This window comes from Trachypithecus francoisi, unplaced genomic scaffold, assembly GCF_009764315.1.
Source record: "Trachypithecus francoisi isolate TF-2019V2 unplaced genomic scaffold, Tfra_2.0 Lachesis_group4, whole genome shotgun sequence".
In the NCBI taxonomy this organism is placed as follows: Eukaryota; Metazoa; Chordata; class Mammalia; order Primates; family Cercopithecidae; genus Trachypithecus; species Trachypithecus francoisi.
Window position 1 is genome coordinate 16,010,414 of NW_022681469.1, and position 17,852 is coordinate 16,028,265.

General features: G+C 50.4%; 1 protein-coding gene across 2 annotated transcripts; it reads left to right on the forward strand.

Annotated features, from left to right (window-relative positions):
- The first annotated feature begins 2,629 nt into the window (after positions 1 to 2,629).
- Positions 2,630 to 17,751, forward strand: TRPV6 (transient receptor potential cation channel subfamily V member 6). Of its 2 annotated transcripts, XM_033192580.1 has the most exons (15): positions 2,630 to 2,983; positions 10,480 to 10,577; positions 10,733 to 10,855; positions 11,227 to 11,364; positions 11,670 to 11,768; positions 11,915 to 12,090; positions 12,594 to 12,740; positions 13,129 to 13,341; positions 13,643 to 13,729; positions 13,829 to 13,905; positions 14,152 to 14,317; positions 14,662 to 14,728; positions 15,094 to 15,362; positions 16,470 to 16,576; positions 16,959 to 17,751. In XM_033192580.1, exons 1-15 carry the CDS (start codon positions 2,856 to 2,858, stop codon positions 17,239 to 17,241), a joined length of 2,178 nt encoding a protein of 725 aa, XP_033048471.1. In that variant the 5' UTR covers positions 2,630 to 2,855; the 3' UTR covers positions 17,242 to 17,751. The 2 variants fall into 2 exon arrangements, with proteins under 2 accessions (XP_033048471.1, XP_033048470.1); XM_033192579.1 differs by lacking the exons at positions 2,630 to 2,983; positions 10,480 to 10,577 and having other exon boundaries at positions 10,732 to 10,855; positions 11,232 to 11,364.
- The last annotated feature ends 101 nt before the right edge of the window (positions 17,752 to 17,852 follow it).

The following is a 17,852-nucleotide window of genomic DNA, read 5'->3' on the forward strand; positions in this document are numbered from 1 at the left end:
CCAGCCTGGGTGACAGAGCAAGATTCTGTCTCAAAAAAAAAAAAGATGTGAGACTGAAAGTGATTGGTGAGGGTGCTTTCAGGAGCTTCTAGGGGTAGTGACACCTACCCTAGGGCCACTTTCCCTTACTGATACGATGTTAGGTCCAAAGACCAAGAGAACATCACAGCCAGAAGCTTATATCCTGCAAATTCGTCCTCCCCTCCCATCCGGACACCCCTATTTTGAGTCTGTTGGCTGATTCATGCACAGCACCAGGTGGAGGAGGCTGAGGAAGAGAAGAGCATTGGAAAATGACTTTGTCCTCCTCCTATCCTCCTCCCTTCCCAAGCCTCCCTCTCCCAACCTCCCTCCCCAGCATAACGAAGGCCTCATTGCTTTATCCCCTTCCCCACCAGACACTAAACTGGGGTCTTTGAAGCTAAATGGATCAACAAGCGACAAACCACTGGCTTAATGGGCACAAAGGTCTTGGGTTCAAGGTTTGGGTTCTAGCACCTTCCACCAACCCAGCCCGAACCCACTGATCCGGGTGGGTGGGGATGAAGATAATCTAAATGAACTGTTTGCTCAGGACTGTGTGGCCTGTCCTCTGACCAGTGGCAGGAAAACAAATAGTTTTCCACTTGAAAGGGTCCTTCTCTCCCCTGTCCTACTTCAGCATCCACCTCCCTCCACACACAGACTCCCCCAACACACAGCACATATGACACATGCCCGATGACATACATACACACAAAACACACCACACACACCATACATACACACATACCAAACCCACCATACACTACACAAACCATGCATACTATACACCACACACACACACATAGCACGTACATGCACACACACCTTAAATGTACCATATACATCACCCACTACACACTATACACACAACACACATGCAACAATATTTCCACAATACACATATACACAACACACACGTCACACATACCATCACAGATACCACATCCACACACTCTACAGGCCATATCTACACATACCACATATGTCATACACACATAGACACATACCAAACACACCACAGGCACATCATATACATACAGCATACCACACAGAAAACACACCACCAATGCACCTCATGAACACACACACACACACCCCACAAATGCACATGGGCACACACGCCATACACACGCCACACACACACTCGCCTTGCTGGGTCTTCCAGCTCTGAGTCAGAGAAAGTTAGGACAAAACAGACTCTGAAGCTGGGAAATGATCCACACACCTGTGACTCTGAACACCCAGGCACCTGCCCCTAGGCTATTGGCACCTGGCTGGCACCAGGAGGTTGGATAAGCTGGGGTTTCTACCTCTTTCCAGTGGAAAAGTTGAACTAAATGACCTTTCCGACAGCTTCCAGCAAGCTCATGATGGAGCTCTTTGTTGTGGGAAGACGATGGGCCATGCTTAATGCCATCATTCTTCTGTATGACTGTGCGAGTCACTTGACATCTCTGAAGCTGTGTTGGCCAGTTAGAATGAGGGGGTGTGCTAGGGAGAAAGAAGTGGGCTTGGAATGAGGGATGGGTGTGAATCTTGCCTCTGCCACCTCTATGGCCTTGGGAGACTTCCTTCACCACGGTGAGCTTTGGTTTCTCCCATCAGTACAATGTGGATAATAATACCTGCCTTGCAGGTTTGTTACGCGTTTACCTGGGAACGCTCAGTTAAAAGGCCTAGCACACAGTAGCAGCTGAATAAATGTCACCTCCGTGGGAAGGCTGTCAGATAGAATACTTGCAAAACGTGGGGTATATTTATACTAAAAAATTCTTTGTTGTTTATCTAAAATTCAAATTTGACCACGTATCCTGTATTTTATCGGGCACCCACCCCATGCATGGGGCATTGTGGACAGTCTGTGGAGCTCCCAAGCAGGGGGTCCACCCAGAGCTAGATTTTGTTCCCTGGCTGGTGAGTGAAGAATGCATTTAAATCTTTGCGGGTTGTTAGGAAACAACCACCACAGCAAAACCAAAGAATAACGTACATTAAAGAGTGTACATAGCTTGCAAAACCTAACATCTTTACATTTCCTATCAGCCCTTCCAGAAAAAGTTTGCTGACCCAAAGGTGATGGAGACTGAGAGGAAAGTCTGGAAGAACTGAGAATCTTCACAATTTATATACCTATTTTGGGCCTGGCAAGAATGAAACTGGAAGAGTCCAGAAAATGGAATTCTCCAGGACATAAGTAGGGGGAGACAGAGAGTGAGGCAGGTGGCTGGCAGAAGAGACACTGTGGGAAAGTGGGGTGCTCCCTCCTGGGAGCCCTCAACCCTGGGAATGGGCCTGCCCTGACCCCTCCCCTCCTTTCTCACTGCCTAGAGTCTCTCAGGGTAGGCCACTGGGTATTCTGACGTCCAAGCGAGGCCTCACCAGTCTCTCTGAAGGCCTCCCCGGTTGTGACTGGCCTGGGGGCAGGGAGAGAGCCCTGGGTGGAGAAAGAATTGGAGTTGGCACAAGGCCCCCTTGGTAGGCAGGTCTGTGGCTGGCCTGTCTCTTTAAATCTCAGGTAATTTGGGAGAAGGGAGGGAGTGTCCATGCAGCTTTGGCTCCTCCTGCTCACTCCCAGCAGGAGCTCCCGACAGGCCAGCCCTGCAGAGTCCTGGCTGGCTTTGCCAAGTGTAACAAACTCACAGCCCTCTCCAGACTGGCTGGGGCAGCTGGGAGACTCCCAAGGAACTCATCAGGAAGGCGGGAGACAGGAGACGGGACCTCTACAGGGAGAGGGCGGGCCGGCCCTTGGGGGGCCTGATGTGGCCCCAAGGCTGAGTCCCGTCAGGGTCTGGCCTGGGCCTCAGGCCCCCAAGGAGCCGGCCCTACACCCCATGGGGTTGTCACTGCCCAAGGAGAAAGGGCTAATTTTCTGCCTGTGGAGCAAGTTCTGCAGATGGTTCCAGAGACGGGAGTCCTGGGCCCAGAGCCGAGATGAGCAGAACCTGCTGCAGCAGAAGAGGTAAAGCCCCCTTGGTCTGCTTCCCTTCCCACTTCCCCGGGCCTGCACCTCTACCCCTCACCCCTCTCTCACCTCCCATCTTTGTTTGGCACCTCTGGCTGGACAGATGGTGCTCCCAGGCCCGGACTGGCTCCTTGGGAGCATTCTGTCTCAAGAGCCTCAGCATGTAGGGCTGGTGAAAGAGGATGGGGCTGAGATGGGCACAGGTGTTTACTATCTTAAGATCTAATTCAATTCTGCACGCCTCTTGTGAGTACTTCCCTAAGGGCCAGGCACCTTGCTGGGGCTTGTAAGGATAGAACATCATAGCCCCTATACCCAAGAGGGGACAAGAGGGGATGGCAGATGAGGACAATGCCTTCTGTATCTCGACTGCTTGCCTCTAGAACAGTCTCTCTGGCAGGAACACATAGTATACGTATGTTCGCATGGAGGAATGAGTGAACGATTGAATGAATGAAGCAGAGAGAACCGCAGACACCAGGAACCAGAAAATAAGACAAAATGTGAAAAAAAGTTACCATTCCTATGCATTTGTCTCATTAGACATTGACCAAGGCCTTTGCCCAGCACTGGGGAGATATGAAGACCCACAAAGCTCAAACCCAACCTTGAGGTTTATTTCTCTCTCTTAATGTGCGTGGGGATGTGGGGGAAGTGGGTCAAAATAACAGATGTTCTGAGGACCTGTGCTCTCCTGCATTCAGGTGGTGGAAATCGAGACTCTAGAGTTTAAGCCCTAAGGAAATTCACTGGCTGCTTCCAGCTTCTGAAAATTTCCTAAACCCATATGCTGCTTTCTTCACCATGACAGCTTAGAGTACAGAGGCGGAGAGGAGCAGGGAATCGGAACTCGGGGCTATCCCTGCCTGTGGTCTCTTCTTCAAGGTCTCTAATAGAGTTCCCTACCCAGCTGGTGGCATGCTAGAAAGAAGTCCTGCCTGTTGGGGCTTTCCCTGGGTCACAAAGGAGGCAGATACTATGTCTGTTCATAGAGGAAAGCCTGAAGTCTTTGTGTCTGGGTTTTTTCCTGTCCCCAGGAGTAGGAGCCTGCTTTAGCCTGATCAGGGAGGCTTCCTGGAGGCCCCTGTGTTTTCTTTTGCTGAAGGATTCTGGGCTGGGGATGGTCTCCTTCTGTGAATTGTGGCTTCCCGTCTCTCACTCTAGCCGCCCACCTCTACCCCAAAGGCCTGGGAGAGTGGGGACTGGAGCACATGTTTGGCTGATGACATCTTGGGGCAACAGAATGGCATTGTTGTTAGAGAGTAGGTTGTCCTCACTGGCTTCACTCATCCTCTTCCCACTCTTAGGACCCCAGGGTCAGGGGATCCAGGCACAGAGTACAGAAAGGCCTGGGGGAGTAGAAGGGGTGGTGGAGATTCCCTGTGTGGGATATCAGGGGAGAGCAGAGTGGAGGCCCTGAGCTGAGTCTGGCTGAGAATAGGCTGCTTCCGCATGTCCTGTCTGCCCCTACTTTTCCTCAGATCATATGGGGGCTGCCTCTGCAGCCTTTGGCTAGAAAGGCTTGATGTCACCCTTGGGAGGGATTCCCCCCTCCCTGCCCTGATCTCCCCACTGGCCTCTGCACTTTCTTGGTCTTCTTCTTCCTGGATATCAGGTGTCCAGAGCAATGACTCTCCTTTGGGTGGGCACTTCCCAGAAGGATGCTGAAATTGCCTGCAAGGGGAGTTTCCTAATCTGTGCCGTCAACTAAAGAGAAGGCATGGGGGCACTGAGATAAACATGGGATGACTAAGTAAATAGGAACAATATGGACAAGTGAGGGGTGAGCTAATGGAAGAAAGGAGCACACAATGATTGAGAACCCAGTGCTGTACTAGATACTACCACCTGCCTTATCTCTGTCATCCCTGTAACAATAATGGAAGGTGGGCCCTGTTATCCCCCTATGAATGGGGCAGGCTCAGAACCCCAGAGCAAGTAAATGAAGTTGAATTTGTTCCAAAGGGGACTCAGCGGGAGAACTGTGGGGTGGGATTGGGTGGGATTCCATGGGGTACAGGATGGTCTAGTGGGAAAGGAAGGCTTTGAGTCTCTCCAGGATGACTGGTAACCCAAAACTCCTCTCTCTACAGTGGACGTTTCTTGGGGCTTAGCATGCAACCCCCTCTGCTTAAATCTACATTGTTGAGATCCAAGTCAAGCTCTCAACTTTCTCCCATGTCTTCCAGGTCATCTCTCCCTTGGGCTTGGATTTTCTCACTTCCTGATATTTAACGCATTACACATTTATTGAACAAAAGGCACTCCACCTTTCTGCAGAAAATGAACGTGGCACAGTCTCTGCTCTCAGGGAGTTCTCATGCCTAGGAGCAAAGTTTACTGATAGGCTCATACTTGGGCTAAAGGTGAGCTTAGTGGACATCACTAGAAGGGTATAAATGAGTGTTCTGGAAGCATAGAGGAGGAAGTGTGAGATCTGATTTCAGCTGCTGTGGGGTGTCCTGGGCAGCTTCATAGTGGCTGCTTAACCTGAACATACTCCTGCCCATATGCTGACACCTCGTCATCTAAGGAGCAATTTGGAGGGAATGCCATGCTTGTTGGAGCTTTTCTTAGGGTTAAATGCCTGCATGAAATATGTGAATCAAGGGTCTGAAAAGTCAGCCCGGGCTTCTCTGGTATATTGTGCTCGCCTGCTACGGTAAATACTTACATACATGCCTACTTGCAAATGCGCAGATAGACATGTGCACAAAAGGAGCTATGGCACTTAGGATGGCAGCCGATTCCAAATCTCTAAACAACCACTTTGGCTTCCTCATCCCCACTGCCAGGAACATGAGCTGGAGGGAGGTGGCTCACAAGTGCCCAATGTATGCCTCCTCCACCCCACACATTACCGCTCTTTCCTTCATCTGTGGTCACTGCTCAGGCCTGCCCCCCCAACCTCCAAGAAAAATCAGGAGGAGCCATAAAACTAGAAGAACCACATAATTTAGTGGTCAGAGCCTGGGGCTGGATTCTTGGCCAGGCATCCTGCCTTTAACTCCATGTGATCTTCTGGCAATGATTTGATTATGCCGCTTCAGTTTCCTTTTCTGAAGCATGGGAGAACTATTCAGCCGATGTTAGAGGGTTGTAAAGAGCAAAAGTGATCATGAGTGAGATGCTGCAGGAATGAGAGGGGCCATGAACTTCCCCCACATAGCATTGTATCCACCCAGGAATGCAAGGAGCCATGCACTCCGAGCAGCTCTGTTGTGTACCAGCACCAGCCCTGCCCAGAGGGCACACTCGCTGGTGGGAAAGGTATTTGTGGTGAGACCAGTGGGACCTATGCCTGTCTTCTCTAACTCCTCTTCCAGCCCTGATTAACACTGAGAATCGTGACCAAGAAATGACCAGTGGGGCATGCATCATGGCTGTCTCTGACTTGCTTCCTCCAGCTGTTACATGAGCAGATTTGACTCAATTTCTGGGGGCCTTTCTAGCTCTAAAAATCTTATTTGAACTTTTCTCAAGAGTCTTGTGATCCTGCCTTTTTTCCCAGCAACTAAAACCCAATCTGGACCCATGCACAGAGTGCACATATCTACAAGGATGGAGGAGCAGATGAGGGCATGGGGTGGAGGAGATGGAGAGAGGAAGTCAGGAATCTTTCCCTGGTGGCCCAGAGGCAACCCTGAGAGGGAAGTCATTGATCTGTTTGCTCAATAATGTGCTAGATTTTGTGCCAGGAACCCTTTAGTTGGGTTTTCACCACTCTAATGTTCAACTAGACCATTCAATTTTATTATAATTAATTGCCTAGTAAAAGAAAACATTCTAGAATCTGAAAATACCTTTCATATTGTTACAATTTCAGATTTGCTCTATAATCTCTTTTGACTACTTCATCAGTAGGAGCTTAAAAGGCTTCATCTTTCTTTCTTTCTTTTTTATTTTCATTTCTCCCTTAGTTGAGTATTTAATGATCCATAAGAAAACATTTTTATGTGTAGGATATTTCTGATTCCTTTTACAGTGAAGACTCCTCATTCTAAAACGGATTATGAATAATTGTACCTCTGAATCAGGGTTTCTCCACCTTGGCACTATTGACATTTTGGACACGATAATTCTTTGCAGTGAGGGCTGTCCTGTGCAGGGTGCTTAGCTGTGTCCCTGCCCTTGACCCCCGTGTTGTGATCTAAACTCCCATGATGAGTTGCTACTGAAAAATCTATTTATCCCCCAAGCGCAGGAATCTCTGGATAGATCGGCTCTGTGCACCTCCTTCAGGGACCCAAGGAGAGTCAGGTGTTTTGAGGTCAGCCTTACTCCCAAGCAGGTGAGCTAGGGCTTTCTGTGCTGTCCCCTTGTGGGCATATGAGGTTATTGCAAGAGATGGCTGGACACCTTCAAAACCCATCCACATGCAGGGACCACCTTTTTGCTGGATTCTGGATTTGCAGTCAGAGGAGGCTAGTTCTCTACAAACCTTGCTGGGTTGGGTCATAAGCTGGTTCTTCACACAGGGTGTGGTCTGGCTAGGTTGCCAGATAAAATACAGGACACTCAGTTCAATTTAAATTTGAGATAACAAATAAGCTGCTAGTATAAGTGTATCCCAATATTGCATGTGACATACTTATACTAAAAAAAAATTGTGCATCTAACATTCAAATCTAACTGAGCATCTTGTATTTTTGTTTGGTAACGCTAGCAACTCTCGGTCTGACAGTAGCTTTTTGTTTTCCCCAGGCCACTAGAGTGTCAGCAGAGGCTGAAAAATGAATTCATAGGAAATGGAGGTTTATGGGGGACACTTTTAGCTTCAGAGATGCGTAGGGACCAAAGGGGAATCTTTGAGCCTGCCACCGACTATACCACCACTAACATCTAGGATACAGCAAGTAGAACTCTGGACTTGGAAAAGGTGCTCTCTCGGACCCATGTCTAGATTTGCCATCAATCATTCACACATTTGGTCAAAATGGGACACAAACGTGGAAGCATATTGGAGGAGGGCAGAGAAGGAATATAAAGATGAGTTAGTGACTGGTCTCTGCCCTCGAGTACTCTTAGCATAGAGGAAGAGACACAGATACATAGCAATTACAGCACCCAGTGAAAGATGCTGAAATAAAAGTAAGGCCACAGGAGAGAGTGAAGACCTTCCGTGCATCTGTATATGTGTGTGTGTGTGGTGCTAGCGATTGTTTTTCCCCCAGTGTAGGGTATCTAGAGAGGAGAGCTTTGTGCAAATGGTTGATGTGGTGGTGATGAAGGGAATGTAGAAAACTTGTTTTGAAGCTGTGTTTGCATACCAAGTGTTCTATTTTTCACTTATACATGCTTGCTGAAGGTTGGCTTAGGGGGCAGCTGATGAAAATAATAAGGAACAGTTAAGTCAAACCACCTTTTGGCATTGCTGCTGATTCATTCACTCTACAGATGGTGTCAGTGAGCATCTACACCATTCTAGGCGTATTTCTAAGCATAGGCGGTACAGAAGACACAATGAACTGGGGGCTGGGGGAGTTGGATTCTAGAAGGAAAGAGCCCCATGGGCACAGACATAGGGAGAATGGTGTGCTCTGCAGTGCTGAGACAGGATGAGACCAAAATGCCAGGTCTAAGGAGTGGGTGGGACATGCGGAGGGTGGAAAAGTAGTTGCACAAAGACCTTAAAGAGCTTCTGTGTTCCTTATCCTTAGCATTTAAGGACCCATTGGACTTTTGCATTTGCCATTTGGAAAGATTATCTCAACAGCATCAAGAAGGATAGATGGGGATAGAGTGTAGGGAAACTGGTTAAAAGAATATTTTGCTAATCTTGGGCTAGAGAATGAGGACTTGAATTAATGAAGATTAGCAGGAGCAAGAAGGTAGGGACTGAATGAAGAGAGAGCTTTCCATGTTGAACTGACAGGACCTGGTGGCTGCTGCTGTGCATCGGGTCAGGGCAGAGGAGATGAGTGAGCTGATGTCTCCTCTCTGATTGCCCTCCCACCTCCAGCTCTGGATTCAATTTCTTGCCACTGCCAGCATTTTAGAATGTGAGCTCCTGTCTATGTCTTTTTGTATGTCACATAATTGTCAAATTATAGATAAATAGAGTTATTTCATTTACTCCCATAGAAAGACCAAATGGCTCCAGGCCAAGAGAGAAAATTGAATCAAAGGGACCCATGTGTCTTAGTTGGGGTAAGTTCTAATTTTAAAAGAGATTTTTTAGCACACAGTAGGAATAAGAATAAAGAGATGATCTGGGGAGTCAGAGAAGACAATTTTGCCTAAAACAAGCGAAAAGTGGAGACTAATCTGACTCAGGGAAAGAAACTGATCCATGAATCCCAAATTGGGTAAATCCAAGAAGGGTCAGAAGAGGGCAGAATGGGACATTCAGATTCACATGAAATTCAATGAATGAATCCTCTAGAATGGATTCTCTTTTTTTCTCTGCATCTATCATTGTTGGCCATAGTTTATGTCTTAGGGGCCAATAGCCAAAACAAAGTAGCACCTAAAGTCCTCTAGACAGCTGGTCTGAAAATGATGGAGAACACTGCTTCGCAAACTTTAATGTGAGCTGTTTAGAAACTGAGACCCCTGAGCTTGTCTCTGATTTATTGCCACTGGTTTTTGCATGCAAGGACCACTTGAGCAATGCTTCTCAAACTTTCATATGCCCAGGAATCAGCTGGAAATCTTAAATTGCAGATTTGGATTTGCTAGGTGGAAGGGTCAGTCTGAGCATTTCCATTTCTTGTAAGGGCTCATGTGCTGCTGCTGATCCAGGGGTCCACTTTAAGAAGGAAGATTGTTGAGATGATGTGAGAAGAAAGACGAGAGACAGAAAGGAAGAGATAGAAAATGAATGAATGAATGAATGAACACCTAGGAGGAAAGGAAGCCGGGAGCCAGGCTTGTTCTTATGGTCCACTGTTTTTTGTGTTAAGCCCTGAAGATGCTATTGTTGGGAGGGAAGTACCAGTATTGAAGGGTTCTGCCTAGAAGGTTGAGTAGGCAGAGGATGGTGCAACAGGAGAAATCTTGCTAGCCTCTGCATATGGCTTCCTCCACAAATATGAGACAGGAATTCCTTGCACTCCTCGGTCCATGCAAAACAAGGCTTATCCTGGAGGGCAATCTCAGGGCACCTGGTGAGGGTAAAACAGGACCACTCCAGGGGTAAACTGGTTAGCAGGTAAGCCACATGTCTAAATAGAACTCCTCCCCTCTGTACCTGAAATGCACTGATAATACATTCACACATGATACGTTCTGGTCCCAGGACCCCAGGAGGGAGGGGGAAGGAAACCAGTCACGGACAATCTCAAACGTAGGCAAAATGGGCAACAAGTTGATGTGTATTTACTGACTGTAAAGAGAAAAGACATCGATGGCCCCACCTGCCTTGACTGAAGACCCTGAGGTTCCTGCTGCTGAGGCACACACCTCTGTGTATAATGGAGTCAAGCCAGGGTCTCTCCCTCCACAGCTAGGTATGCTTACTGTTTCCAGCTTTCCTATCCATTCCTTTGTAGGATCTGGGAGTCTCCTCTCCTTCTAGCTGCCAAAGAGAATGATGTCCAGGCCCTGAACAAGTTGCTCAAGTATGAGGACTGCGAGGTGCACCAGCGAGGTAAGAAGCAGACACGCAGCATGATCTCCTAGGTGAGCCCCACGCGTGGGGCCTCCCAGGATTGCCCAGGACCTTGTGCTATTGGCCTCTGAATCTATTGTCCCCAATCCCCTGTCCCATGGAAGCCACATAACCCACTTCTCTGTAAATGCCAGGAGCCATGGGGGAAACGGCGCTACACATAGCTGCCCTCTATGACAACCTGGAGGCCGCCATGGTGCTGATGGAGGCTGCCCCGGAGCTGGTCTTTGAGCCCATGACATCTGAGCTGTATGAGGGTGAGCGGCCCACGGGCCTGGGGTGAAGAGCAGGAGTGACTGATGGGGTATTTCAAGTCAGTCTCTGGTGGATAATTTGGGAAAGACAAAGGGGATCTGAGCCTCCTACTCTTTTTTCTCTTCTCTGCCTCCCTTCTGTGTCAGTCCTGACTGCCCATCACTAGAATGCCTGCCCCCTGAAACGCCAGGGGGCCTAGAGAAGAGGAAGAGATGGGCAGCAGCTGGATCCCCTGGGAATCCTGAACACCCGAGGGCTCCCTGTTCTCCGTCTCAGGCTGCCCCCAAGGGAAAGAGACCAGGGGTGCTTATAGGAGGGACCCCCTGCAGGATCCTGGGGACAGACCCGTGACTGACAGCTGTCTCTGGGCCAGGTCAGACTGCACTGCACATCGCTGTTGTGAACCAGAACGTGAACCTGGTGCGAGCCCTGCTTGCCCGCAGGGCCAGTGTCTCTGCCAGAGCCACAGGCACTACCTTCCGCCGTAGTCCCCACAACCTCATCTACTTTGGTGAGAGCAGGGCTGGGCTTGGAGGACGGGCAGGTTGGAAAGGTGGGCAAGGCAGAGCAGGGCCAGGCAGAGGAGGATCCTGCCTTCAGCTGTATCTGTTGGGCAGCTGAGAGGAACAATCCTTTGAGGGCTTAATTAGGTTAGAGGCCAATTTACCCCACGACCCTCCCTCTGGTTCTGCAGGAAAATTGTCCCCAAGCCCTCAGCTGAGATGTGGGGGAAGAGAAGGTTGTCACTTGGGGGAGACTGCCCACCCGATCCTGCCATCCTGCGCTCTCCTGCCATGGATCTCTCTGTGTCCACAGGGGAGCACCCTTTGTCCTTTGCTGCCTGTGTGAACAGCGAGGAGATCGTGCGGCTGCTCATTGAGCATGGAGCTGACATCCGGGCCCAGGACTCCCTGGGTAAGAGCTGGGATGGGGAGGGGAGCTGAGATGCTGCTGGGAGCGAGGGGCAGGGTGAGGACAGGGGCTGGGACCTTCAGGAAGACCCCAGGGTGGGGATGGGGACTTTAGGCCAGTGGCCACATGATACCCTGTGTCCTCCCCAGGAAACACAGTGTTACACATCCTCATCCTCCAGCCCAACAAAACCTTTGCCTGCCAGATGTACAACCTGCTGCTGTCCTACGATAGACATGGGGACCACCTGCAGCCCCTGGACCTCGTGCCCAATCACCAGGGTCTCACCCCCTTCAAGCTGGCTGGAGTGGAGGGTAACACTGTGGTGAGAGACACTCCCCATCCCTGAGGTGTCTTTCTAATGACCCTCAACCTACCCCCTGGCCCTGGGAGAAACAGAGGTGAACACGATCCCTGATGCTTAGGTCCCACTCTCAACTTATATAAAATTTTCAACCCCTCTTACTCTTGTTACCTGTTCTCTTTCTTGCCCACTCTTTTTCCCCTGAGGCATTGGGGGTTACAGAGTCTAGATCCCAAGCTGGGATTGTCTGTAATGCCCCAGCCCACCTTCCCTTTCAGCCCCCAGAGCAGGGCCCTCCAGCCTCTCGTCTCCCCTTTCCAAGCTCTGGAGGGAGTCATGGGAGAGGACGAGGAACCTAGGGCATCACTGTGAATGTGGGTTCTTCTGCCCTCTAAAGGCTGTCATCAAAATGAAAGGGCAGCCACCCTCTCCAGGGGTGCTATCCTCCTGCACATGCATCCTGTCCACATTCTGTGACTGTCCCCTTTGCTTACTGCTCCTGAGTCATCTTCACTTTCCCTTAGATGTTCCAGCACCTGATGCAGAAGCGGAAGCACACCCAGTGGACATATGGACCACTGACCTCGACTCTATATGACCTCACGGAGATCGACTCCTCAGGGGATGAGCAGTCCCTGCTGGAACTTATCATCACCACCAAGAAGCGGGAGGTACGGTTCATCACAGCAGGCTGTGTCTGGGGAGGGGTGTCAGAGTCTCTGAGCTGCCTGTTCTTTTTTTTTTTTTTTTTTTTTTGAGATGGAGTCTTGCTGTCACCCAGGCTGGAATGCAATGGCACGATCTTGCTCACTGCAAGCTCTGCTCCTAGGTTCAGGCCATTATCTCCTGCCTCAGCCTCCCGAGTAGCTAGTACTACAGGCGCCCACCACCAGGCCTGGCTAATTTTTTGTATTTTTAGTAGAGACACAGTTTCACCGTGTTAGCCAGGATGGTCTCGATCTCCTGACCTTGTGATCTTCCTGCTTCGGCTTCCCAGAGTGCTGAGATTACAGGCGTGAGCCACCTCGCCCAGCCCTGCCTGTTCTCTTTCTGTTGCAGGCTCGCCAGATCTTGGACCAGACACCAGTGAAGGAGCTGGTGAGCCTCAAGTGGAAGCGGTACGGGCGGCCATATTTCTGCATGCTGGGTGCCATATACTTGCTGTACATCATCTGCTTCACCATATGCTGCATCTACCGCCCCCTCAAGCCCAGGACCAATAACCGCACGAGCCCCCGGGACAACACACTCTTACAGCAGAAGCTACTTCAGGTGACATCCTTGTAGGAGCAGATCAGCAGGGCAGGACTTGACTCTGTGTTCTCAGACTGGTGTCCCTTCCCTTCCTCACACCATTTCTCCCCTTGCTCTAATCTCAAATATATTGGTACAAACTCCAAATGCACACCCACGGAAACACACATATGCTCTTACTCTGAGAGCAGAGTTTGAGAGGAGCCAAACCTAACAGATTAAAAAGAATCTGCTGAGGCTGGTGACCCTGGGCACCATGGAAATGCAGGGCAGATGCCTGAAAGTCCTGAGTATTTTGACCCATCTTCTCCCCTATCAGGAAGCCTATGTGACCCCTAAGGATGACATCCGGCTTGTGGGGGAGCTGGTGACTGTCATTGGGGCTATCATCATCCTGCTGGTAGAGGTGAGGTGTGGATAGAATCTGGGTGAGGCTGTCTGCCCCAGGAATCCAGCCTGAGTTCCGGTATCTGAGTGCCTTTGTGTCTCCCTGACTTCTCTTCAGATTCCAGACATCTTCAGAATGGGGGTCACTCACTTCTTTGGACAGACCATCCTTGGGGGCCCATTCCATGTCCTCATGTGAGTTTCCTTCCTCTTACTCTCATCCCTTCCCTCAACAGGGCTCCAGTTCCACTCCCTGGATTCCTGACCTCTCAAGAAACTTAGCTCCAGAGTCCCCTCTCTAGTGCTGTGTGTATGACCCTGTGCACTGAGTGTGGAGAGGCTGAATTTGCATGTGTGGGTACTTTCCCAGCTACATTCTTGCTGTCAGGTCCCCAGGATTATCCCAGCCCTCCCCTCACACCCTCCTCCCTGCTCCCCCAGCATCACCTATGCCTTCATGGTGCTGGTGACCATGGTGATGCGGCTCATCAGTGCCAGCGGGGAGGTGGTACCCATGTCCTTTGCACTCGTGCTGGGCTGGTGCAACGTCATGTACTTCGCCCGAGGATTCCAGATGCTAGGCCCCTTCACCATCATGATCCAGAAGGTCAGTCCTCCCCACAAGCTCCCTACAGAAAGGCCCCAGAGCCGCAGTCAGCAGACAGTCCCATAAAGGGCCGAACAGTAGACATTCCAGGCTCTGCAAGCCACACATGGCCTCACTGCATGTTTTTCTTCTTTTTTAACAATCCTTTAAAAATGTAGAAACCCTTTTCAGTTCAAAGGCCACACCAAAACAGGCCAGGTAGATCTGGTCTGCAGGCCAGATAGGCAATCCCTGTCCTGGAGGGTGAAGCTGTGAGATTTGTCGGGGTTAGACCTGTTAGAGGTTGGATGGGGCAATTGCTTGGGGAATGTGTGCAGATGTTCTCTGCCTCCTGCTCCCTCTAGATGATTTTTGGCGATCTGATGCGATTCTGCTGGCTGATGGCTGTGGTCATCCTGGGCTTTGCTTCAGGTAATCATCTGTCCAGGACCAGGGGCCAAGGCAGGGAGGAGATGAGAAAGTCTAGGGGGCACTGGCTCTGGCTAAACTTGGGGAGGAGGAGTAATGCAGAGATCAGAGAGGAGACCATATGATGTCAGAGGATGGGACATCCTCCAGAGGTCAGAAAAATCGGGAGTGTTAGGGAGAGGTGGCTCTTAGGGTCAAGAAGATGAGGCTCATAGAAAACTAGGGACCATAAAAACCCAAAATCTGGAGCACTGCAGAGCTGATGATATTGAGATGAAAGGACCAGGATGGACATGGACGCAGAGCCCGGGGTGGGCTGGTCGTCTGCATGGTTGCCATGGTAACCCTCACCCCCTTGGGTGGAGCAGCCTTCTATATCATCTTCCAGACAGAGGACCCCGAAGAGCTGGGCCACTTTTACGACTACCCCATGGCCCTGTTCAGCACCTTCGAGCTATTCCTTACCATCATTGATGGCCCAGCCAACTACAGCGTGGACCTGCCCTTCATGTACAGCATCACCTACGCTGCCTTCGCCATCATCGCCACGCTGCTCATGCTCAACCTCCTCATTGCCATGATGGGCGACACTCACTGGCGAGTGGCCCATGAGCGGGATGAGCTGTGGAGGGCCCAGGTGAGCCCCCTGGTGGCTGGGAGGGTTAGGGCAAGTCATCACTTTCCTACCAAGGAACCTGCCAAGCTGAGAGAGAGGCAGGATATCTTGACCCCACTTATGTTTGGATAGTTGTGGCAAAGCAAGCAAAATCATGCAAAATGTACAGAAGCACTGATTAGCAATTCAACCAGGCAATACTGGGATTGCTGAGAAGAATGCCTCACAGTTTTCTCAACAGTTAAAAGCTCAGTGTTTTCTAGAGGAATCAACAAGAAATAAATCAAAAGAAAATTAACAGTGGCTAAAACTGCACTCTGTACACTTTGTTCCCAAATAAAAACTGGAGTATCAAGTCTTCTTGATGATATTTAAGTCTGCAACATTTGATATGGAAAGCTGGATGTGTTAAAAAAAATAATGCCACCCAAACTTCCTATAGTAGCAGAAGCTATCTTCAGCCAGATCTTCAAGATAGGGAGAGAAGACCATGAGATGAATCAAATCCTCATTTTAAAAACACCTAGTAAATAATTTATCTAAAACAAATTATTTCAGCAAAATAATGGAAATTTCCCAAACTGGAAGGCATTTAACTATGCTGTGTAGAAAACGGAGTGGAAAAACTAAGCTGGGAAATTAGGTTCGCTGAGAAAAATATTTTCTCCAGGAATATATATTGATATTCTAAGTGGGATGTTTATATTTATAAGTGGCCTTTATGTCTGTAGGGTCAGAATATCTGGGAGCCCTTAAGAGCCCTTTCTATTTGCTTTGTCTGGTGCCTGTGCTCCTGGGAATGGGGCTTCTGCCTCCTGTCTTTCTCCTGCCTCTGGCCTGGCTGCATCACGGATGTCAGGTCATTGGGTAAAGAACTGTTGGTCTCAAGCTCTATCAACTCTCTCCCACTGAAGATGGTCAACAAAGGCTGCCCCCCCTTCCAGATCCAGGAGTGTAGTTCATCACCCCTGGGGAAACCACGAACTCCCAAGTTTCCTTGGCATTGCTAGACTGTTTTCCTTTGCCCGGCATCCTCTCCTCCTCCCACCTTCTTCTCCATCTGCAGCGCTCTTTCCTCTGTCTGCACCCAGCCTCATCTCTGACTTTCCCTTTTGTCCCCTTCCACAGATCGTGGCCACCACGGTGATGCTGGAGCGGAAGCTGCCTCGCTGCCTGTGGCCTCGCTCTGGGATCTGCGGACGGGAGTATGGCCTGGGGGACCGCTGGTTCCTGCGGTGAGTGACATGCGGGGGTAGGTGTCCCCTGAGAAGCCTCATCGGCAGGGTGTCCCTCTGCTCAGACAGCTTTCTGCTCCTGGGGTCCCTGTGGAGGCCTGTATGCTCCCTAGGCTCTATGCTTGTTGACTGAGCTGGTGAGGAAGGGGTCCCGTCTGGAGCCTGGATTTCTCAAAGCATCCAGGGAGCCTGTGGCAGAGTCTGCTGCTTCCTGAGGCCTAGCTGCCAAGGGGCCAGTGACCCAGGCATCCACCATGGCTGCACAGAAGGGAAAAGGCCAGCAATGGCAGGGATGGGGGGACCAGGGGATAAGAGACAAGCATCTTTCTTGGATCTGCTCTTCAAGTCCTGGCTGTGTCTCAAGTCCTCCTGCATTCCACAGGGTGGAAGACAGGCAGGATCTCAATAGGCAGCGGATCCAACGCTACGCACAGGCCTTCCACACCCGGGGCTCTGAGGATTTGGACAAAGACTCGGTGGAAAAACTAGAGCTGGGCTGTCCCTTCAGCCCCCACCTCTCCCTTCCTACCCCCTCCGTGTCTCGAAGTACCTCCCGCAGCAGTGCCAATTGGGAAAGGCTTCGGCAGGGGACCCTGAGGAGAGACCTGCGCGGGATAATCAACAGGGGTCTGGAGGACGGGGAGGGCTGGGAATACCAGATTTGACTGCGTGCTCTCACTTGACTTCCCAGAACTTTCTCTCATTTTCCTGGGAGCATCAAACAAAACAAAAACCAAACACCCAGAGGTCTCATCTCCCAGGCCCCAGGGAAGAAAGAGGAGTAGCATGAACACCAAGGAAAGTACGTAGAGAATCACTTCTCCAGGCCTGCGTTACTCCTTCAGCTCTGGGGCAGATGGAGCCCAGCCCAAGCACGGGGCTGGGAGGGCGTGAGGAGCTCTCCTGCGGCCTGCTCCTCACCCCTTCCAACAGGAGCACTGCACGTCAGAACACTTTAAAAACAGGCCAGCCTGCTCAGGCACTTGGTCTCCACCTCAGGGTCATAAGTGGGGAGAGAGTGCCTTTCCCAGGGCATCCAGGCAGGTGCAGGGAGGTGCAGAGCTTGTGGAAAGCACGTGAGTGAGGGAGACAGGAAAGGCTCTGGGGGTGGGGTGAAGTGGAGCTAGGTCTTGCCAACTCCATCTTCAATAAAGTCATTTTCGGATCCCTGCCCAGCTCCCCTTCTGCATCTCTGGGGTGCCATCTGCCTGCCCCACCCCTCTGTTCCTTGTTTGAGGCCTCCCTCACCCTTCCTTGCAGACTGAGGCCTCACCAC